This window comes from Pituophis catenifer, unplaced genomic scaffold (genome assembly GCF_029215685.1).
Source record: "Pituophis catenifer annectens isolate HBS135680 unplaced genomic scaffold, rPitCat1.0.hap2 SCAF_11, whole genome shotgun sequence".
Classification (NCBI taxonomy): domain Eukaryota; kingdom Metazoa; phylum Chordata; class Lepidosauria; order Squamata; family Colubridae; genus Pituophis; species Pituophis catenifer.
This window is the reverse complement of record NW_027256891.1, coordinates 19,889,923-19,913,685: the sequence shown is the minus strand read 5'-3', so window position 1 is coordinate 19,913,685 and position 23,763 is coordinate 19,889,923. Positions and strand designations below refer to the sequence as shown.

Here is a 23,763-nt window from a genome sequence, read left to right as displayed (position 1 = left end):
TCTGACCATATTCTAATTTATTATGGATTTATTCACCCTTGAATAAAATGTAACAGACTGTAATTGGGTGAACTTGCATAAGGACTGGGAGATATTGAGAATGAGGAGATCTGTAAAAGAGAATATTTGTAGCTCAGGATTGATATGAGGGGTTGATATGAGGGCTTTTTTCTTACAGACGTTTCGTAGTTTGATGATGTCAAACTAGAGCCTTGGTGGCGCAGCAAACTAAAGTGCTGTTAACTAGCACCAGCTGCCTGCAATTACTGCAAGTTCGAATCTCACCAGGCTCAAGGTTGACTCAGCCTTCCATCCTTCCGAGGAAGGTAAAATGAGGACCCGGATTGTGGGGGCAATAAGCTGAATTTGTATAAGAAAGAACACCGCTTGGGAGCAGGTATATACAAAAGTATGAAGGCTATTGCTTAACGCATTGTAAGCCGCCCTGAGTCTCCGGAGAAGGGCGGCATATAAATTGAATGAATGAATGAATGAATGAATGAATGAATGAATGAATGTATGTATGTATGTATGTATGTATGTATGTATGTATGTATGTTAGTTACCTAGTTTGGTTAATGGAACGTCTTCAAGAAAACAACCGAGCTCAGAGAAAAGACCTCTCAGGATGAGAAAATTATCTAATTGCCCTTTAATTGCAAAATGATTGATGTACTTTTAATAGCGTGTGGTTGACATTTTTTTTTTTTTTATCATCCTGTTTCCTAATTCCAAAACTTTCTCTTGTAGGGTTCTGCATCTTCAAGTGGTGGGCCTCCTCCTCCTCCGCCGCCCCCACCCCCTCCTCCACTTCCAGGTCATTTGGTTTCTGTTGCCCCTGCACCTCCTCCTCCTCCTCCACTACCTGGAGTTCTGCCTCCTCCACCTCCACCACCTCCTCCTCCACCTATGTTCGGTGGTCCACCAATGCCACCACCTCCTCCTTTTGGGGGGATACCTTCTGTCGTAACCGCACCAGTGCTGCCTTTTGGGATGAAGCCAAAGAAGAAATACAACCCAGATGTAACTATGAAGAGAATCAACTGGGCCAAGGTATCTCTTCATCAAACATCCTGAATGTTTGCCCTCTGTTTTTTTCTCTAATGTCAAACAGAATACAGGCAGTCCTTGAGTTAATGATCGCTTGCTCCGTTAGGATGGCACTAAGCTAGGGGTGGGCAACTGTGGCCCTTTTACAACCTGTGGACTTCAATTCCCAGAATTCCTGAGGCAGCTTGACTGTCTCAGGAATTTTGGGAGTTGAAGTCCACAGGTTCTAAAAGGGCCATAGTTGGCCACCCCTGCACTAAGCAAATGACTTAAGATAATTCCTCAAACGTTTTGGCTGGTGCAGCACCCCAAGGCAATCAGCTCACACTTAGCACTTAACACCCACTGCTCACTCCAGCAGTTCAATTCTGACCGGCTCAAGGTTGACTCGGCCTTCCATCCTTCTGTGGTCAGTAAAATGAGAACCCAGATTATTGGGGACAATGGGCTGACTATTGTAAACCGCTTAGAGAGGGCTGTAAAGCACTGTGAAGTTGTGTAATCTGGGATGGCACAGTGGTTAGAACGCAGTACTGCAGACTACTTCTGCTGCCTTCCTGCAGTTTGACAGTTCAAGTTTCACCGGGTCAAGGTTGACTCAGCCTTCCATCCTTCCAAGGTCAGTAAAATGAGGACCCAGATTGAGCCTGGCTCTGTAAACCACTTAGAGAGGGCTGGTTCCCCTCACACATATGTGCTAGTCGTTCACCACTCTAGGGGGCGGTGCTCATCTCCGTTTCAAAGCCGAAGAGCCAGTGCTGTCCAAAGACGTTTCAGTGGTCATGTGGCCAGCATGACTAAATGCCAAAGGCGCACGGAAACGCTGTTACCTCCCACCAAAAGTGGTCCCTATTTTTCTACTTGCATTTTTTACGGGCTTTCGAACTGCTAGGTTGGCAGAAGGTGGGACAAGTAACGGGAACTCACCCCGTTACGCGGCATTAGGGATTCGAACCGCTGAACTGCCGAACTTTCAATCGACAAGCTCAGCGTCTTAGCCACTGAGCCACTGCGTCCCTATACTTATATACCGTGAAGCGGTATATAAGTCTAAATGCTAATGCTATATTCTATATAAATCCAAGTGCTATTGCTATTGTTACAACCAGTTGCAACATTCTGGACTTTTGTGATCACCAACCTTCTCTGCTGGCTTCCTACAAACAAAGTCAAAGGGGAACCTGGGTGAGGAAGCAAATTGTCTTAGTAAATCTCCACCCCCATCCCTCCAAAGCTCTCTGGGCTTGCACACAAGAAAGCACCTTCTTCCCCCAGCCTTCCTGCACTTGCATACACATGAACGTGGACACAACCATTTTCCCGCCTTTCCTGGCCTCCCTATGCTCACTTACATACATGGATTTAACCTGGAGGGTTTTTTTTTTTTGTTCTTCCTTCCCACATACTTGCATGTAGCCTGCGCTGAGCCTCCCAGGGTCTCATCTACCCTCCCACCAGGGGTGCTATTCAGCAGGTTCTGGCAGGTTCTGGAGAACCGGCAGCGGAAATTTTGAGTAGTTCGGAGAACTGGCAAATACCTCCTCTGGCTGGGCCCAGAGTGAGGTGGGAATGGAGATTTTGTAATATCCTTCCCACAGGAGGGGGGAGGGAATGGGGATTTTGCAGTATCCCCCCCCAGGAGTGGGAAGGGAATGGGGATTTTGCAGTATCCTTCCCCCAGGAGTGGGGAGGGAATGGGGATTTTGCAGAATCCTTCCCCCAAGAGTGGGGAGGAAATGGGGATTTTGCAGGATTCTTCCCCCAGGAGTGGGGAGGGAATGGAGATTTTGCAGTATCCTTCCCCTGCCACGCCCACCAAGCCACACCACACCCACCAAGCCACGCCCACAGAACCAGTATTAAAATAAATTGAATTCCACCACTGTCTCCCACCTAACTCTGCAGCACCCCTGCGCTCCTTACCAGGGATTCTTTCTGTTTTCCGGAAAAACAACCCACATGTCTTGTGGTTACAGCAACAAACAGGACTGTCTGAATTGCCGTCACTAAGCAACACATGCAACATCCTGCTTAATGTCTTCATCACTTAACGACGACAATCCTGGTCATAATTGTAATTTGAGGACAATCTGTAATGCCTTCCTGCTGATGAATTAATTTTGAATACACAAAAGAAGCTAATTGTTTTTCTGTGAATCGTTAATATATTAAACTTTAATCCTTGTCAGTGGTTGGGGATTTTCTCAAGAAATATTGAAGCTCTTACTTAGAGTTGTGACAGACATGGTCTCTGTTTTATATATCTCTATAAATATAATCTACCATTTTCCCTCTGGTGTGAAAGGTAACAGATTCAATAACATATTTTTTAAAAACTCATCATAAACCATTGTGGGTCGTAAAGTAGTTTATAATATCATCTTTAATAGAAAAATGTTTCAGGCAGACTAAAGTGGTCTGCTGGGGCAGGAGATGTAATTTTGGTTTTAATAATCTTGATTTCTCCGTGGGGTGAAAGTGGGGGATACCGTAATACATTTTGCAGATGTTTACATGTATATGGAGAATAAAATCCAAGAATAAAATAGATATTGCAAGGCATCTGGGTTTTTTGGGTGGGTGGGCGGGTGGGTTTTTATTAATAATTTACTCTTCTGCGCTCTGCTTGGATGATTTAAGTTGTATCTATAAATCAGTTTATTATTATCTATTCTGCTGTGGTAGGTGAGCAGTAGGAAGCTCATAATATGTACGCAATATTATGTAAGTTGAGGACATGAACATCTGAAGATTATCCCGTTCTAAGGTGTATATTTATTATGAATGCACAGCACAATACAACACAATAAACAGTCTGCCACACTTGCTACCCAGTTCTATAAACACTACTTAATATTATCCTATTGGACACGAGCTGGAAAGTGTGTTTGGATAGATCTTCATTTTCGCAATGTAATGTCCAATATAGCAATCTAATCTCAATGGATTAGATTTTGAGAAGCTAACAGGAAGGAATATTTACTTATTTTACTTGTACTTCATATTTCTGGACTACCCGTCTCCCTCAGAAAAGGACTCTGAACTGTGTACAATAAAACTGTGAAAAGTAAAAGAGTACATACATAAATTAAAATGTTAGAGTTAACATTTCTGAGGTAATTATTTTTAAAACGGAGCCCAGAATAATTAAGGACCCGGTTTGTGGGGGCAATAAGCTGACTTTGTATAAAAAAGAACACCGCTTAGGGGGGGCCGAAAGCCTTACTAAGCAGGTATATACAAAAGTATGAAGGCTATTGGTTAACACATTGTAAGCCGCCCTGAGTCTCCGGAGAAGGGCGGCATGTAAATTGAACCAATAAATAAATAAATAAATAAAACTGGTTAAAAATTAGTTGACGGAGGCAAAGGTGAGGGGGTGGCCTCTCATGGCCCCGAACTAACCCCACAACTGAACACTCCTTTGGGTTCCCCACGCAAAGCTCCAGAGCCATGTTTTGAGTTCTTTTCAGAAGACCAGGAGGATGGGAGCCTGCCTCATCTTTTGAAGGAACAATATTCCATAGGATGGAGATAGTAGTAGAGAAGGTTCTCTTCCTAGCTCCCAAGAATGTAATAATAGCAATAGAAATAGCACTTAGACTTATATACCGCTTTACAGTGCTTTTACAGCCCTCTCTAAGCGGTCAGCCTATTGTCCCCAACAATCTGACTCCTCATTTTACAAACCTCGGAAGGATGGAAGGCTGAGTCAACCTTGAGCCGGTCAGAATTGAACTGCTGGCAGTGGGCAGGATTATCTTGCAATCCTGCATTCTAACCACAGGGAGGGAGGGAGGAAGGGAAGGAAGGAAAGGAAGGAAGGAAGGAAGGAAGGAAGGAAGGAAGGAAGGAAGGAAGGAAAATAGTAACAGCACTTAGACTTATATACTGCTTCACAGTGCTTTACAGTCCTCTCTAAGCGATTTACAGAGTCAGCCTTTTGCCCCCAACCATCTGGCTCCTCATTTTACCCATCTTAGAAGGATGGAAGGTTGAGTCAACCTTGAGCCTGGTGAGATTTGAACTGCCAAATTGCAGGAAGCCGGCAACCAACAGAAGTAATCTGCAGTACTGCACTCTAACCACTGTGCCACTGTGGCTCAGTGGCTCAATAATAATAGTAAGGTCCTTACAACAAACTCAATTTTAATTTTGTGGATTCTGCAAAGGAAAGAAGAGTTGGACTCTTTTCCATACTTCCTCTTAAAACACACATGTCCTAAAAGAAGTCTTTTGTGTTAAAAGAGTTATGTCCATGAATGGCAAGAATGCACAAGTACATTGCCATTGTCTTATAAGAGCCCTGGTGGCACAGTGGTTAGAGTGCAGTACTGCAGTCTAGTTCTGCTGACTGCCAGCTGACTGCAATTTGGCAGTTCAAATCTCACCAGGCTCAAGGTTAACTCTGCTTTCCATCCTTCAGAGGTAGGTAAAATGAAAATGCAGATTGTTGGGAGCAATATGCTGACTCTGTAAATCGCTTAGAGAGGGCTGTAAAAGCACTGTAAAGCGGTATATAAGTCTAAGTGCTATTGCTTTTATTATTATTTTTACCTCCTTGTCTATATTTCTAGGATTTCTTGCTATGCCAAGTAGTAACTAAGTCCTGTTCAGCTTTCAAGGTCATATTGATACCATCAACTAGGTAATCCCAAATATTTCGCATGTCATCCAAGAAGTTTCTTCAGTTCAGAACTGAAGAAGCTTCTTGAATGAGAAGCAAAATGTTTTCAAAGAAAAAAAAAACACCTTTTGGAAAAAGCGTCTGTGGGACAACTATGACCTGGATGATTGAGAATCTCCATAGATATCATTTAGGTACAACATAAGATGGTATCTTAGTCTTTCTGAAGAAATTTTTACTATCATTTTTTGAGAAAATGCATGTTTTTGTTCCTTTTTTTTTAAAAAAGTCTCGTTTCTCATTTGATGGAGAAGATTGAAAACTCCAGTCTCTGAATAATTTTGCTTTGATTGCAGGATGTGCAGATGTAATAATCTGCCACTGTCATGATTTGTGGAGGGTTAAGTGATTTAAATTGATAGTCTGTAATTAGGTTCATTTTCATTGCAGGTTGAACCGCACGAGATACAAGAGCACTGTTTTTGGGTGAAAGCTAAGGATGAAAAATTTGAAAATCCAGATCTGTTTGCCAAACTGGCGCTCACTTTTGCCACACAGATGAAGGGTAATTATTTCTCTTTTTCTTGAATGGCCATAATGGACATGTGGATTGATAACTAATATTTTTATTAGTGATGCCGTAGAGATCGGTGCAAAAACATATACTAATATGACCAGTGGTGAAATCCAAATTTTTTTACTACCAGTTCTGTGGGCATGGCTTGGTAGGCGTGGCTTGGTGGGTGTGGAAGGGGAAGGATACTGCAAAATCTCCATTCCCACCCTACTCCAGGGGAAGGATACTGCAAAATCCCCATTCCCTCCCCACTCCAGGGGAAGGATACTGCAAAATCCCCATTCTCTTCCCACTCCAGGGGAAGGATACTGCAAAATCCCCATTCCCTCCCCACTCCAGGGGAAGGATACTGAAAAAACTCCGTTCTCTCCCCACTCCTGTGGGAAGGATATTGCAAAATCTGCATTCCCACCCCACTCTGGGGCCAGCCAGAGGTGGTATTTGCTGGTTCTCTGAACTACTCAAAATTTCCACTATCGGTTCTCCAGAACCTGTCAGAACCTGCTGGATTTCACCCCTGAAGACGCCCATGTAATCTACATTTTAGATGTAGGAGATAACACAGGAGACAAAAAGGAAGATGACATTAAAAAATACATACTGTTTATGAGCTGGGAAGGAAGCAATTGAAATAAAAGAGAAAACTGGAATCATTTTGATGGTTTTGGTATCATAGGCCTATAAAAAAACAAAAACAAAATGGAATCAGAGTGATTTAAACCAGGGTGGATAAAAATCAATGATTTTAAAAAAAAATACAGTTTTTTTTTATTTAAATCGGATTTTTAAAAATTTAAATCAGATTTTTTTTTATTCTTATCAAATTTATTTTAATAAAATGCTTTTGGAGTAAAAATCTATCTGAAGGTAGTGTTCTGTTTAAGTTACATTAATAGTTTAATTTATTCAGCATGAAATGGAGCTTAGTTATGTAGCATGAGATTGGATATATATGCTGCAATATTTACCTTTTTTGTAAACTCATTCAATGAATCCAAGCTCTGCAAACTGAGATAACACGCACTGCATTGATGCATTCACACAATTTCACAGTAACCAAGAGGTAGATCATAAAACAAAAATTTTCCCATTGTTTTGCAAATCTACGTACACCACAAACTGTATGATTGTTTGAAGAGAAATGCATCTATACCACCAGGCTCTAAGTGTGAGGAGGAAGGGCAAGCAGTAAAAATGAAAGTGAAACCTTCTGAGCAGCTTATAAATATAATATTAAAGAGCACCTGTCATTTCAGATCCATCATGGCAGTGCCTGTTAGCGGGCATCCACTCACCTGCTGCTCGCCACGTCCCTCACCTTGTTGTGTCACTGCTGCATCATCAGCCTTCCCATTAAAGTGAATGGGATTGTTGGTGAGTCAGCAGCGGGTCAGAAGAGGAGCCGCTGTGTGACAGAGATGACAGTTGCTCTTTAAAAGTTATGTGTCAGACTTCGATGCTATCTCAAAATAAATGAATTTCCAAACTGCCAATCTTTAAGGAAATCTTCTCTTTATTCGAGTACAGCAACTGGATCATGACTTGTGCGGACAAGACTGACCTTTTGCCCCCCAATCCCTCCCTTTCCGATCCCCAATTCTCTGCTTCTCATTGGCTATCTTCCAAGTCATTCTCCTGACTTCTTGTCTCGTCATTTCACAGGAATGTCCCCCCCCCTTCATTTCCACAGAGACCGAGCTTCAAAGGGATTTAGCAGGCAAAAGTCCAGGGCTTATCTTCCTTTCTATGTCAGCGGTGAGACGCTGACATCATGATTTAAATCGAGTTGATTTAAATCAAATCCACCCTGATTTAAACTGAGGGAGGCCATGGTGTAGAAAGGTTTCTTCCTAAGACATAAACAATGAAGGACATATTACATTCTTCCAGACCAGGATGAAACACTAAACAGTTTTATAGTAGCTAATGGAATGAAGCTGTTATTTCCCCACTCTTGAATGGAAAACATTAAGTTTTTCCTTTGTTAACTCAGTCTATGTTTTCTCGATGTAAAGATATAGAAGATACAGACTTTAAAACCTTACCGAGTAGCCTAAAATATGAAGTACATACCGTATTTTTCAGAGTATAAGATACACCTTTTCCCTCCCTTTAAAAAGGCTGAAAATTTGGGTGTGTCTTATACTCCGAATGTTGCTTTTTTGAAGCTCTTTTTTTCAGCCCATACAAGGTGCTAACGAGGTGCTAGTGAGCGATCTTCCCAGCTTTGCCTGCTCCCTCGACTCTCCGCTGCGCTTTAACGAGGCGCTAGCGAGTGAAGCGATCTCCATGCTTTGCTCAGACTCTCAGCTGTTCTTTAGAAGCTCTTTTTCAGCCCTAACTAGGCGCTAGCCAAGTAAAGCGATCTCCCCGTGCTTTGCCTGCTTTTCTCATTGCTGCTTCCTCTCTGCTGTGCCTTGGAAGCTGTTTTTTATCCCCAAGCAGGGGATAAAAAAACCAACAAACTAATGTGCTGAAGCTGACCAGACTAAGGACTCTAGCCAGATGAATACCTGGTAGGCAGATTTTCCTCCCCAAAAACTAAGCTGCGTCTTATACTCCGAAAAATACGGTACACTTATTCTAGCTTTTAGAAACAAGACACATTTGTGTGTGTGTGTAAATAGCACAGCATAAAGAGCCTTGAATTTTCTTTCTTGCCCTAAAGCAAAATACTGGATGTTGCTATTAGGTTTGTTGCGGTGTGATTTTTCCAAGCAAGTTCAGTTAAAAACTCTTGTCTGGAAAGTAGTATATGGAACTGCTTTAGGCTGAGCTATTTGTTTGGTAGATGGTGATGATTTGTTATAGCTGTCCCAGCCCAAAAAGACTCTGAGAGACTTACAATATCCAGTATCAAATTTAAGATTAAAAAAACAACAACATTACCACTCAAACTAACGGCCTAGATAAAAAAACCACAAGCAACTGTAACCATAAAGCAAAGAAAAACTACTCACACAACAGGCAAATAAGTCCATGTTTTAGATCACAGCGACATCTCAAGACGTATAGTCAAGGCTATGGTTTTCCCAGCTGCAATGCAATGCACAGCAATGCTGTGAAAGTTGGGCCATAAGGAAGGCTGAGCGCCAAAGAATTGAGGCCTTTGAATTATTATGGTGCTGGAGAAGACTCCTGCGAGTCCCTCGGACTGCAAGGCGATCCAACTGGTCAGTCCTAAAGGAGATCAACCGTGACGTCTCTTTAGAAGGCCAGATCCTGAAGATGAAACTCAAATACTTTGTCCACCTAATGAGAAGGAAGGACTCCCTGGAGAAGAGCCTAATGCTGGGAACGATTGAGGGCAAAAGAAGAAGGGGATGGCAGAAAACGAGGTGGCTGGATGGAGTCACTGAAACAGTCGGTGTGAGTTTAAATGGACTCCCGGGGATGGTAGAGAACAGGAAGGCCTGGAGGAATGCAGTCCATGGGGTCGCGATGGGTTGGACATGACTTCGCAATTAATAACAGCAACAACAACATCTCAAGAACATTTTGGAACCCTAAGAAATTGGGCATCTTCTCTGGGGAGAATGCTGTTCCAGAGGATAGAGCAGGCATGTCCCCTCCATCCCAGACAAGGTTCAATGGAGGGGACTTGGAGCCCCCACTCGGCCTGAAGGTGCCAGATGGGTACAAGCCATGAGAAACAGACATCTGTTGAAGGGCTTTAGGGGTGACAGCCAGCGCCTTGAATTGCACCTAGAAGCCAATGGCAACGACTGCAGCTCATGGAGGAGGGATTACATATGGCTATTATATGCTTGCATTGCTGAATTTTGGACCCAAAAATAAATACTGAGAGCAAGACAGTTGGGACAGTTTCTGGTATTTTCAATTCCCCAAGTGTGGTCCACTCCCAGATTCCCACCAGACATACAGTAGTGGCCAAAATTGTAGAAACCTTTTGGGAAAAGTGTCTTTTTGAGGTTTGATGGCTAATAACACCACTTTTTGGGGGGGAGTTTCAAGATAATCCTATTCCACTGCTGGAATGGCCTTGGAATAGCCCAGACCTTCCCCCAATTGAAAATCTATGGAGCCCACTAAAGAAACTTGTTAATCAGAAGCGACCCATCAATAAAACCCAGTTAATAGAAACCATCATTCAATCTTGGTTTCACATTATAACAGCTGCAGAACTAAAAGACTTGGTTCACTCCACGGGAAGCCGTTGTAAGGCCATAATTCATGCTAAAGGTTACCCAACTAAGTATTAACTGACATGATATATCTCATTTTTTCTATGGTGATCATTTTTGTATATCTCATTTACGTGTTTCACTTTTCTTCTTTATACTGTAACTGCTATTTTAATAGCAAATCCTTCATAAAAGTTATTGCATTCTTGATTAAATTATCTTTCCATTGATATATAATTTTAGGATACTACTCCCCCCCCCCAAAAAAAAGTGATGTTATTAGTTTTAGAAAATACACTTTTCCCAAAAGGTTTCCACAATTTTGGCCACTACTGTAGCATCGATAAAGCCAAATACCTTCACATTTCCCCTCGCAGTTCACCCCAGCCTTATTTCCTCTGTCTCATACCTCCTTCTACCCAATTCCACTTGCAGCTTTGCACGAACATCCAATCCATTTTATTTCTTCCCCTCTTTGTTCCTGTTCATATGATATAAAAGGACATTATTTAGATATCTTGACATTATTTGTCTCGTTTTACAAAAAGATTCAATTATCAGCGCATGGTAATCATAATCACCATTCCACGTGTGTCAAAGTAAAGAATTGAGCTATGTGAAGATGATAGCTAAGCATCACGAGTTGTAAACGTGGCCATTTGAAACCTCTCTGGACCTCGGCGGTTAGTTATAAATGGAGAATGAAATGGAATCTATTTTATGTTGTTTGCTATGTGAAAGCACTTTGCAGTGATTCATCCAAAATTCATACAAACCCCCCCGAATAAGTTGATAGCTCCCATTGATTTTATGAGTGACGGGAGGATGGAGTTACCTGCTCTTCCAAAGTATCCTTTCAATCCATCATCTTCACAATTGTAAAGGCAGTCCATCAATGCCTACTGTGATAGATTTATCATCTCACGCAGAGGCTGAAATCTTCAGGAGTCCAAACACTGATGGATGATCAAAGAGAATCTTGATTATGCAAATGCGCTAAACATGTTTTTAATGGCCTGAAACTGTCTTAAATTGAAATCTGGGAAAAGTGTGGGAAGTCCAAAAACATGTGGGTTTTTTTTTTTTTTTAAAAAAATTATCTCCCAAAGTCACTGCCTTTTTTGTGTAACAGTGTTATATGCTTAACATGATTTGTAGGGTTCACTTGAATCAGTGGTGAAATGTAAAATTTGTTACTACCGGTTCTATGGGCGTGGCTTGATGGGGGGGGGTAATGTGACTGGGTGGGCGTGGCCAACTTTTTATTTATTTATTTATTTTTAAAAGCATTTTTTCTACAACCTCTTCGGCCGAAAAGGTTGCAGAAAAAAATGCTTTTAAAAGCCTCTGACGATCAGGCAACTCAGCTGGGATAGTCAGAGGCTTTTAAAAGCATTTTTTTTCTACAACCTCTTCGGTTGAAGAAAAAATGCTTTTAAAAGCCTCTGACGATCCCAGCTGAGCCGCACGATCATCAGAGGCTTTTTTTAAAAAAAAATTAAAAGCATTTTTTCAGCCGAAGAGGTTGTAGAAAAAATGCTTTTAAAAGTAAAAAAAAAAAGGCTCTGATGATTGCGCGACTCATCTGGGCATGTGGGGGCATAGGAATTTTTGCTACCGGTTCTCCGAATCATCTGCCGCCATTGCTACCAGATCGGACAATCCTGTCCGAACCGGGAGCATTTCACCCCTGACTTGAATGCTCTTCATTTTTTATTTTTATTTTTTGGTTTTAATTGTGTTGGAGTTTTGTTGTCTGTTACATGCCTTGAAAATGCTCATTGCGGCATTCCTGTTTAGACTTCTTTAATCTAGTGGAAAACTGGCAAATCCTTTGACTGTTTTTCTTGTGCTGTCAAAGTGGAGGGGGAAAAATGAGGTGGTAATTTATTCTTAGCCTTCTCCTGAGCTACTGACAAATTTCCAAATACACTTGGAGAACAGTGCTAATCTCTGTCTCGTGGCACAATGGCAATCTACGGTTGCATTGCTGACAAAATAGAGTAAGGTCTGGAAGGGAATTTGGAGGTCATCCAGTCCAAACTTTTGCCCAGTACAAGAATCCATTTTCACAATAAACAGCTATTTGCTGTTTTAAATGCTTCCAGAAAAGAAGAATCCACCACCTCTTTAGAAAATCTGCATGTAGGTTCAAATGAGAAGATTCGGGTTCTTTATTTTTGAAGGCTGCCTTTATAATACCTAGTTTCACAAATAATGGAAATATTTAAACCTTTTATATACAGCTACTGAAATAGAATGTAACCAATGGTGGGTTTCAAATTTTTTTTAATACTGGTTCTGTGGGCGTGGCTTGGTGGGCGTGGCATGGCTTGGTGGGCATGGCTTGGTGGACGGGGCAGGGGAAGGATACTGTAAAATCTCCATTCCCTCCCCAATCCAGAGGAAGGTTACTGCAAAATCCCCATTTCCTCCCGATCAGCTGGGACTTGAGAGGCAGAGAATAGATGGGGGCGGGGCCAATCAGAGGTGGTATTTACCAGTTCTCCGAACTACGACAACACGAGTGATGTCGAGCTGGCCACTCCCACCCCGGCCCCTTGAGGTCAAACACAACCCTGATGTGGCCCTCAATGAAATTGAGTTTGACACCCCTGAACTAAGTCATATTGCAGAACTGTTTTGAAAACTCTTCATCTTCTGTTTGGAATGTGTGAATATGATTGGCTGTTCATTAAAACTCCCCCATCCATAAGACCCATATTTAAATATGAGCCAGCAGTGTTGCAGCAGCTGCCAAAAAAGCCAACACAGTTCTAGGCTGCATAAACAGAGGGATAGAATCAAAATCACGTGAAGTGTTAATACCACTTTATAATGGTTTAGTAAGGCCACACTTGGAATAATGCATCCAGTTTTGGTCGCCACGATGTAAAAAAGATGTTGAGACTCTAAAAAGAGTGCAGTGGAGACATGATAGCAGTCTTCCAATATCTCAGGGGCTGTCACAAAGAAGAGGGAGTCAAGCTATTCTCCAAAGCACCTGAGGGCAGAAACAAGAAGCAATGGGTGGAAGCTAATCAAGGAGAGAAGCAATCTAGAACTAAGGAGAAATTTCCTGACAGTGAGAACTATTAATCAGTGGAACAACTTGCCTGCAGAAGTTGTGAATGCTCCAACACTGGAAGTTTTTAAGAAGATGTTGGATAACCATTTGTCTGAACTGGTGTAGGGTTTCCTGCCTAAGCAGGGGGCTGGACTAGAAGACCTCCAAGGTCCCTTCCAACTCTGTTATTATATTATATTATATTAAAATATTTCAGTACAAATTCTGAATGTAGTAATTCATTTGGAGAACCTCTACAATGAATATTGGCTCCTGTCATTTTGATATCGCCAGACATTGCTGTGTATTGAACGCAAAGTAATTGAGCCTGTTGTTGTAGTGTTTGTCATGTTTTTTTAAAGTAGGAATACAAATATTGTAAATAGATACATGCTTAATTCTAGAGTTGTTTGAATGTTAAGGCAATTCCTGACAGTTTGCACTGTTTTCCGTTGGAAATAGATGGATTAGCTTCCTCTAAAATGTTCAACCACCTCTTAATTCGCTGTCTAAAATAATTTTGGGTAGATCGGGTAAAGATTCACTGAAACATAATAATTAATTTAAAATGCTAAAAATGTTATTTGTAATAGAAGCAGCATAGTTGACTGAGGGCGTTTCTATCATTTTCCTCATAATGGTTGTCTGACAAAACAATTCTTAATAACTGGGTTTGGACAAATTGTGGAAAAGTCTGTTTTAGCGTATAATTTACTTACAAAATAGATTGATTTTTGTCAGTAAGATGTGGTTGTGTTAAACACATTTGTAGTTTCCTGTAAAAACAAAAACAGGTGAAATGTAGTGTATATTTTAGTTTGCTTTTTTTTTTTTTTAACGTACTGTGGAGGAAATTTGTGCTCAAAAACATATTGTTTGCATATAATTGAGAGCTATAATTTGTCAAACTTCTCCAGTATATTTTGTTGAATGTTATCAAGCAGATATTTCTCTTCCATTGGTTCTAATTCTGCCTGCAAAAACGTGTCTATCCATTAATAAGTAAATAATTACAAGGCAGTGTGTGTTTTAAACCTTGTCTTGTGTGGTTGATATTTTTGGGAAAACTTCCAGATAAAATAGACTTCACTCTGGTAAATAGACAGAGTTTGGGAACCAAAGAACTATAGGTGGGATTTGTAAGAAGGTGCTGGGAACTGAATTATATTTGGCCTTATTGATATTAATTGGGTAGTAGTTAATAAAAGTTACATTATGACCTTACATACCACAATACTATTTAACCTTTTCAGCAATGACTTGTAAAATGTCACACTGTCTGTTTGTTATTGCATTGCATTGAAAGAATATCGGATAAATGTAAACTCTTCTTTAAGGTTACTTTTGCAAGGTGGATGTTGACAGAAATTAACTATGTTGCTACAGTTTTGGTTTTCCACTGTTTTATGTTTTTTTTTAAGAAGTTGTTCAGCAGTTAGGTTGTTTTTGCAGGAGGCTGTCAGTTATAAATGGTTAAGAGTACTAATCATTTTTTGCATTGATTATTATATTCTGTTTGTTCTCATTGATCAAGGTATTTTATGCACATAAGGCAATGAACAATTGTTATTCTACTGAAAATCAATTTCTCGAATATCTTGGATAACATGCCTCTGTTTCATATATCATGTTGAATCATGGCGCGTAATATTAATTACCAAGCTGGTCCATAAATGGAAAAGAATATATTCTTAATGGAAAGTATGCCTTAAGCTGGTATCATTGAACATCAATGAAAATGATATGAGAAGTTTGATAAAAGAAGTATAACAGGTAGAGTCGCCTTTCAGCTCCAATCCAGGAGCCCTCAGGCAGTCGCATTCACGACAAACCATTTTATATCAAATTCTTTATTAGCAAAATATAAATTTGGTACATATGTGTGTGTGTGTATGTATGAATGAGATACATAAATTTGATTAATAGATAAATAATAAATATCTTCTCAATTGTTTGGCACAAATGACCAGGATATAACTAATTCATTTATGGAGGTTGATTTTTTGATAGTTGATTAGACCTACCCATAATTTTACTTAAAAATAAAATAATTAAAGTTAATATCATTTAATCTGTTTCTTGCACGTTAAATATATAAAATAAGCTAAAGTTACATTTGAGAAGCGTAATTCCTGGTGAATTACATAGAATGATCGATGCTGTTTTCCTGACAGGACCAACTGTAGTTCTTTATGTAGTTTTATTAGAACAGGAAAATCAGAAACTGCTAGCATTAAATTAAAGTGACCAGTTTGCCTGTTATTCCCTTGGTTTGTGTCAACAATATGATCCAAAATAGTTCTTCTTTAGCACCATTTCCAACTTTTTACATTGTAATCCAAATATCAAATTTTATTGAAAAAGATTTTAAAGGTTTACGTTAATTCTGTCTCACCTTGCTAAGTGAACGATAATAGTGGCATTCCAAAGAAATGTTTGTTTTAGGGATGAATAAAAGTTACTAATTGATGTACAATTTACTCGACATAAATTATAGAACAATATTATTGCCTTTTTTTATATATATATACATTACTTGCTGCCACTTTCTCCTCTTCACTTACTCTGCCAGAAAGTGGAAGAGTATTCACACTTAGGACTTGTGAGTTTTAAAATAAACAAACATAAATTGCAGTATTTTTGGTTTTGCCTATTTCTACAACAATAAATCTCTTTTAGTTTACCTGTTTGGTATCTGGCTTTTGAAACGTTGGACACCTTTCAAAATAATGTTCATGTCTGTCTGTCCGGTTTCAAGATGATGAAATAGATTAGGATCCAGGAATTTGGACACCACAGCTTTTCGATTCCAAATATCTTATGGATGAAAGTTGCACAGTTTGTCTTCAAAATGCGAGAGAGTGACAGAGAGAGAGAGAAAGAGAGAGAGAGGAAAAGTTCTGGAGTTAATGCAAGGATCTTCTTCACCCCATAAAGAGCAAAGAAAACATCCCTCTTCCTTGCACGGATAGAAGTGCTCTTTGATTTACATGACAGCCACAAGAGGGCATAGATGTGAACAAGGCTGGCTCTGAAGTTGCAAATGGATGTTAATCACAAGGGCGATACGCTTGCTGTGATGCTGTCACTGACTTGGGAATTTGAAGTCTCTAAAGGTGATTGATGGGAAGAGGAAGGATAAATAAGCATCAGAGTCATCTGGATTTCAAACTGCAGATGGCTCTCTTGGTCTTCTCATAGGTCATGCTTGGTATCTCCAACTTGAATTTTCCTTTCCGTTCTTCCTTGATGCCTGTGAATGGCAGGCAGGTGAGAATGGCTAAGTGGGAAGTTAATTTACGTCTGGGGAATAGAGTTTGAAGCAAACGCCAGCTATGAGTTCCCAAGAGCGAAAATGTTAACTAGATGAGGATCTGGGTTGCCCATGTGAAATGAGAATGATGACCAAGTGTTTGTGACTTTAATACATTGTTGGTACATTAGAGATACAGTGCTGGTTTCTGCCTTTGTGTTAAAACTTTTTGGTAACAGATCACGAAAATGGGGGATAGAGGTCACACAATTTTTAAACTGGACTTTAGACTTTGTCTCAAAATATACGTAGAATAACCTTTTTCTTGTTAAGTTTTATAAATAAATCTGCTATTAATTCCAGTTGAGAATGTCTAAACATTTACATTTTGTTTATTTGTGTGGTTATTGTAAAAGTCTTACGTAGCCCCTAAATATACTTTAAGTATATTTATTTGCACTCCGCGGGGAACCTCTGAAATTGGCTGGAATTCTATGTGCTCCATGCTGATTTACACCTTTCTAATAATGTCTCTGTATTCTTTTTACAAATGTAATTTTATTAATGATATTTTTTTAAAAAAAGATAAAAAATGAACTAATATAAGTTACTAATTAGTTACTAATATAACTAATATAAAGTGAGAGAAAGAAAAGGAAAAAAAAGCTAAAAGTGCAAGAAAAAAAAATGAAGAAAAAAATATGAAGTAGTAGTTTTCAATCTTTTTACAGCAGTTATAAATACAATTATAAAATTACGTCTTACAACATAGCTATCTTCTTTCTGCGGTCTATTCTGTCTAATCATCAAAACTTCAAATCATTTTTTCCCCTGCTTCAGGTTTCCAGTCACCAGTAAATATAGGCATTGTCTCTTCTCTAACCAAGTTAATTTAGCAATTTCAACAAGTTGCTGTGCCATGGGTTCTTCTCCCGATTTTATTTTATATTCCCCTTGGTAAAATTCTTATTATTTAACAATAAGTGAGCCATTTGGGTTTACATATTATTCCTCATCTATAAAATGCTTCTTGCGCTTAGAATTACATAGATAACTTCTTGACAGCCTGGGTTTGTGTCTATTCTATCTAACATATGGATTTTTAAAATCCACATTTTTGTCTTGATTTTATCATGCTACAAATATCCATGCCACCCAAATCACGGGTCATGTCCTTCTAACTCCAAAAACCTTCTATTTCTCAATAACACTCACTCTTTCTACCAAACCAAACTGCAAGCTGCAAAATACAATTTCAAGTCAGATGAAATTCAATCCTTTGCATCTTGTAACATCTTACATTTAACTCGTGTCCTTTTTCCCAGCCGCACAAATTTAGGTGTCTCCTTGTGCCGCTGTTTAAATGCTGCATCAGTTGTCAAAAACATTGTTCTATCTAGGCAAAACATCATTTTTATCACAGACATTCTGCCCGGCAATGACAGTTGTAGTTTATCCCATCTTAACTTATCTTTTTTAACTTTATTCCGTGTCTTAATATAGTTACTTTGAAATAGCATCAAGTTCATATTTATCATAGGAATACCCAGATATTCTATTTTCTTCTCAGTCTTAAGACCTGCTTTACTCATCCATTGTTTGATTTTCCATCTGCATATTTTTGTGTTAACTTCTTCATCTTCTATTTATTAGTCATCTGACCTGCCAGTGCACTAAATTCCTTTAATTTGCCCATTAATATGCCACCAGGTTTGACATTTTGGGCTTAGACAATTTAGAACTACACCTCCTTTGGTCTGATTTAAGCGTAGTACACAAAATTATCTGCTACAATATCCTACTTCAGTTTCAACCATAATAATACATGAGCACACAATAGATACAAACGTAAGGCAAACTGCTCCAAACTTGATTGCAGAAAATACGACTTCAGCAACAGAGTGGTCAATGCCTCGAATGCCCTACCTGACTCTGTGGTTTCATCCCCAAACCCCCATAACTTTAACTTTAACCTTAGACTGTATACTGTTGACATCACCCCATTCCTAAGAGGTCTGTAAGGGGTATGCATAAGCACACCAGCGTGCCTACCGACCCTGTCCTGCTGTCCCCCATTTATTCGTATCCATTTCCTGTATTCATAATCATGTTTATACTTTTATCTTATACATGCTTGACAAATAAATAAATAAAAAAAAAAATTAACAAAATATTTCAGTTCCCTTTAGTGGGATCTTCCAAAACCAGCACCCAAGCCATCTGCAAAAGTCCTTAACTTGTAAGCTTCTTTTAAAAATCTTTAATGCCCCAATCTTCTCATCCTGTCTTATATCTCTAATCAATATTTGAAGAAGCAAAATAAATCAGATTGGGTACAGTGGATATCTCCACCTTCTTCCTTTTCATATCGCATAGAACTTTGTTTGTTGTTAGGTATCTGTTAAAAAATCATTTCTGTTTTCTATAGATCAATCTTACCCATTTTGTAAAGTTCAAAATTCAAATAATACCTCTGTAACTCTTTGTTCTTTCAGCCCTATCGGGTGGGTGCTTAATTGGAAGCAAGGCCCACCGATTTTCAGTTTTTCTTGCTGCCAAGAAACTTTTGCAAAGGAGTGCAAAAGATTTGATCGTCTCTTTGTCCACTTCCCTCCAACTTTTATTACCCTTATTTTATTTAAGATTTAAATCTCTAAGATGTGTTAAGAAATGGCTATATAACAGAACCGATCTCTAGACGTCGAAAGCTATTCTCGCTGAGCTGCTCACGTGTACCCCCCCCATTAGAAGGGTATGGATTGCAAATTGATCTTAAGAATGATAGATGTGGGTTTTTTGTTTTTTTTTTACTGCAGCTGGGCTATTGTGGAAGGGGTTTGCTGTGTGGGCCTCCCAGGAATTGCTTGAATGTTGTCTCTTTTGTGCGAAGTTTTTGTTTGAAAAGCTGGTGGGCAAACACAACTAGCTTGATCGCACCTGCTTCTGTTGTAGGGGGATGTGAGTCTATTTGGACAGAGAGCGCATCAGTTGCCATTTCATTCAACCTCACACAAAAGAAGTCCATAAGGAGGAACATTCTACTGACGCCCAACCACAAACCCATGCTTGCAGCCATAGTGACGCTTGTAAACACCGAATTCCTCTTTTGTTCCAACAGGCAGTTGGAAAACAGCCACCGGAGAAGTTTTCCCCTCTGTCTCTACATCATCACAAAATAGGTTACGCATTCATTAAGTCTTTCCAGGAAATTTTTTTTTTTTTTTAAATACTTTGAGATCTAAAAAATCAGCAGAACCAGTTTCAGCTTCAGAATATCCTGCTTGTTAAGCAATGGTTGGCTTTACATTTTAGCACATGACGTATTGCTTTTCTTCTCATAAAATGAGCTGAGGTGGCGCAGTGGTTAGAGTGCTGTACTGCAGCTACTTCAGCAGATCAGCAGATCAAATCTCACCGGCTCAAGGTTGACTCAGCCTTCCATCCTTCCGAGGTGGGTAAAATGAGGACCCAGATTGTTGGGGGCAATATGCTATTTAGTATACTGTCGATTGTTGTAAGCCGCCCAGAGTCCTCGGAGAGTGGGCGGCATAGAAATATGATTGATAAATAAATAAATTAATTAATTAAAATAAAATAAAATAAAATAAATAATAAAATAAAATAAAATAATAAAATAAAATAACTAAAATAAAATAAAAAAAAATAATAATAAAAAAAAATAAAATAAAATAAAATAATAAAATAAAATAAAATAAAATAAAATAAAATAATAAAATAAAATAAAATAAAATAAAATAAAATAAAATAAAATAAAATAAAATAAAATAAAAAACCAGAGATGCCTAAACTGAATTCCAGGGGCCATACGTTGTCATGAAAACCTTGTGTTTGCCTTCCTTCCAGACCTTCAAAATGGATCCCCAAATATCCATAGTGAATGTAACAGAAGTTAAATGATTAGATATGATTTAGAGCCGTGATGGCGAACCTATGGCATGCATGCCAGAGATGACACGGAGAGCCCTCTCTGTGGGCACGTGCACCGTCATCAGCTGCTTTTCTGGTTTCCGGCATGCATATCTTCAAGTGCCGGAAAATGGCTTGAAAACAGCCTGGAAAAAAAGCTGGTCTTTCCACACGCCGGAACACCGGAAACCTGAAAACCAGCTGGCTGGCGCGCGCATGCTTATTTTTTGGCTGTTTTTCGGACCAAAACCAGCCTGGAAACCAGCCAAAAAAACAGGCATGTGCGTGCCAGCCAGCTGGTTTCCGGGTTTCCGGTGTCTGGCGTGCGCACATTCACGTGCGTTCCGGTTTGGGCCCTCGGTGTCGAAAAGGTTCGCTATCACTAGAGAGTTATAGCATCAACTAACTTTTAGTTGATGTTTAGTTGATGTTTAGTTAAGTTAAATAGTAATGAAATGAAAAGAAAGTCAGTTTTTGCTGTAGTCCAAATAAGTACTTGTGTGTGTTTGTGTGTGTGTGTCCTATTTTATCACAAAATCTAAAAAGTTGTGCCCTCTGCTAAATAGGCTGCCTTACTATTATGAGTGTCACTCCCTGTTTTTATTTTACAGGTCATCATTGACTTACAGCCACAACTGAGCCCCAAATTGCTAAGTAAGACAGTTGTTAAGTGAGTTTTGCCCCATTTTGCAACCTTTCTTGCCACGGTTGTTAAGTGAATCACTGAAGGGGTGAAGTTAGTCACACGGGTTGTTAAGGGAATCTGGTTTCCCCATGGACTTCACTTGTCAGAAGGTCACAGAAAGGAATCACATGACCGGGGGACAATGCAATCATCATAAATACCGGTACATACCAGTTGCCCAGCGTCCAAATGTTTGATCATGTGACCATGGGGAAGTTGCAACAGTCATAAGTGGGAAAAAAGAAGTCATCGCACATTTTTTCAGTGCCGTTGTAACTTCAAATGGTCATTAAATGAACGAGGACCCAGTTTGTGGGGGCAATAAGCTGACTTTGTATAAATATACAAAAGGATGAAGGCTATTGCTTAACGCATTGTAAGCCGCCCTGAGTCTCCGGAGAAGGGCGGCATATAAATCAAATTTAAAAAAAAAAAATGTTGAGGAATATATTTCTCTCTCTTTCTCTCTCTTCCTCCCTCCCTTCCTCCCTCTCCCTCCTTCCCTCCCTCTCTCCCTCCCTCTCTCCCTCTCCCTCCCTCCCTCTAATTTGTATGCTGCCCATCTCGCTAAAGGAGACTCAAGGCAGCTTATACATATTGAGTTACATGCAGTTATAAAACATAGGAACAATAAAGATTTTACGTTTTAAAAAGTCCCGATTAAAATAAAACGAAGCAGGAGGGAGCAAAGTGCATCCGGAGATGAGGTTGATGTTTAGTTGATGTTTAGTTAAGTTAAATAGTAATGAAATGAAAAGAAAGTCAGTTTTCGCTGTAGTCCAAATAAGTACTTGTGTGTGTTTGTGTGTGTGTCCTATTTTATCACAAAATCTAAAAAGTTGTGCCCTCTGCTAAATAGGCTGCCTTACTATTATGAGTGTCACTCCCTGTTTTTATTTTACAGGTCATCATTGACTTACAGCCACAACTGAGCCCCAAATTGCTAAGTAAGACAGTTGTTAAGTGAGTTTTGCCCCATTTTGCCCCCCCCCTTCCTTACCACGGTTGTTAAGTGAATCACTGAAGGGGTGAAGTTAGTCACACGGGTTGTTAAGGGAATCTGGTTTCCCCATGGACTTCACTTGTCAGAAGGTCACAGAAAGGAATCACATGACCGGGGGACAATGCAATCATCATAAATACCGGTAACATACCAGTTGCCCAGCGTCCAAATTTTTGATCATGTGACCATGGGGAAGTTGCAACAGTCATAAGTGGGAAAAAAGAAGTCATCGCACATTTTTTCAGTGCCGTTGTAACTTCAAATGGTCATTAAATGAACGAGGACCCAGTTTGTGGGGGCAATAAGCTGACTTTTATTAAATATACAAAAGTATGAAGGCTATTGCTTAACGCATTGTAAGCCGCCCTGAGTCTCCGGAGAAGGGCGGTATATAAATCAAATTTTTTAAAAAAAATGTTGAGGAATATATTTCTCTCTCTTTCTCTCTCTTCCTTCCTCCCTCTCCCTCCTTCCCTCCCTCTCTCCCTCCCACTCTCTCCCCCTCCCTCCCTCTCTCCCCCTCCCTCCCTCCCTCTCTCCCTCTCACTCTCTCCCCCTCCCTCCCTCCCTCTCACTCTCTCCCCCTCCCTCCCTCCCTCTCTCCCTCTCACTCTCTCCCCCTCCCTCCCTCTCTCCCTCTCACTCCCCCCCTCTAATTTGTATGCTGCCCATCTCGCTAAAGGAGACTCAAGGCAGTTTATACATATTGAGTTACATGCAGTTATAAAACAAAGGAACAATAAAGATTTTACGTTTTAAAAAGTCCCGATTAAAATAAAACGAAGCAGGAGGGAGCAAAGTGCATCCGGAGATGAGGTAGGGTGTGCTCCACCCCATCAGCCACCTCTAACGGTGCCAGGCCCCCTCAAGGCCCCCAGGCTTTACATTTATTTCTATACCGAAGGATCCAGCTTCCCAGTCCAAATAGTGTGTTTACCGCACACCATTACAGGAGTTGCTACTGGCAGTGTCTGCAATGGTGTCATTATCTCTACTTTCCCAGACTTGGATGGACAACCGTGGAGGCCCAGGCTATCCAATTAGCAAGATAAGAAATAAGGACATGCAAGGAGCAGAGACTTTCTCTCTCCGTATAAAAAGCAAAGAGTTTTTCTGCATAGAGATCCACCGTGCCCTGAAAATTGTCAGCATGACTCACCACTGCTGTTGTTCTTGAGGGGTTAGAGTACCTTATCTTGAGAATGCTACTGTCTTATGATAGAAAAGCTGCCCCTTCAGGAACTGGCTTTCTCTAACTCACGAGAGAGGGCAAAGAAAAAAAAAAAAGGGGGGAAAAATCCCCAGCAACACAACAAATAAATAAATTGCATTCAATGCACTTGAGATCTTCCTACTGTAGGTTACTCCATTTGAAGACACCTCCTGATATTTGTGGAGAATTAATTTGGGTAGGATCCAGACCGGGTGA

At 39.9% G+C, this 23,763-nt stretch overlaps 1 protein-coding gene and 1 long non-coding RNA gene across 7 annotated transcripts in view; one reads left to right on the top strand and one right to left on the bottom strand.

Annotated features, from left to right (window-relative positions):
* DIAPH2 (diaphanous related formin 2) overlaps nt 1-23,763 on the top strand; it is a 352,831-nt gene that overhangs the window by 99,450 nt on the left and 229,618 nt on the right. For all 5 annotated transcript variants that reach the window (XM_070952070.1, XM_070952072.1, XM_070952071.1 and 2 more), the window contains 2 exons: nt 751-1,053; nt 6,128-6,242. In XM_070952070.1, coding sequence (XP_070808171.1) covers nt 751-1,053; nt 6,128-6,242 — 418 coding nt within the window. The remainder of the gene's footprint in view (nt 1-750; nt 1,054-6,127; nt 6,243-23,763) is intronic.
* LOC139322822 (uncharacterized) lies at nt 6,866-16,461 on the bottom strand. Of its 2 annotated transcripts, none has more exons than XR_011600877.1 (4): nt 16,151-16,461; nt 11,235-11,355; nt 10,809-10,880; nt 6,866-6,932 (listed from the first exon to the last, which is right to left on the bottom strand). It is a non-coding gene; the product is annotated as an uncharacterized lncRNA (long non-coding RNA). The 2 variants fall into 2 exon arrangements; XR_011600878.1 differs by lacking the exon at nt 6,866-6,932 and adding an exon at nt 9,244-9,434.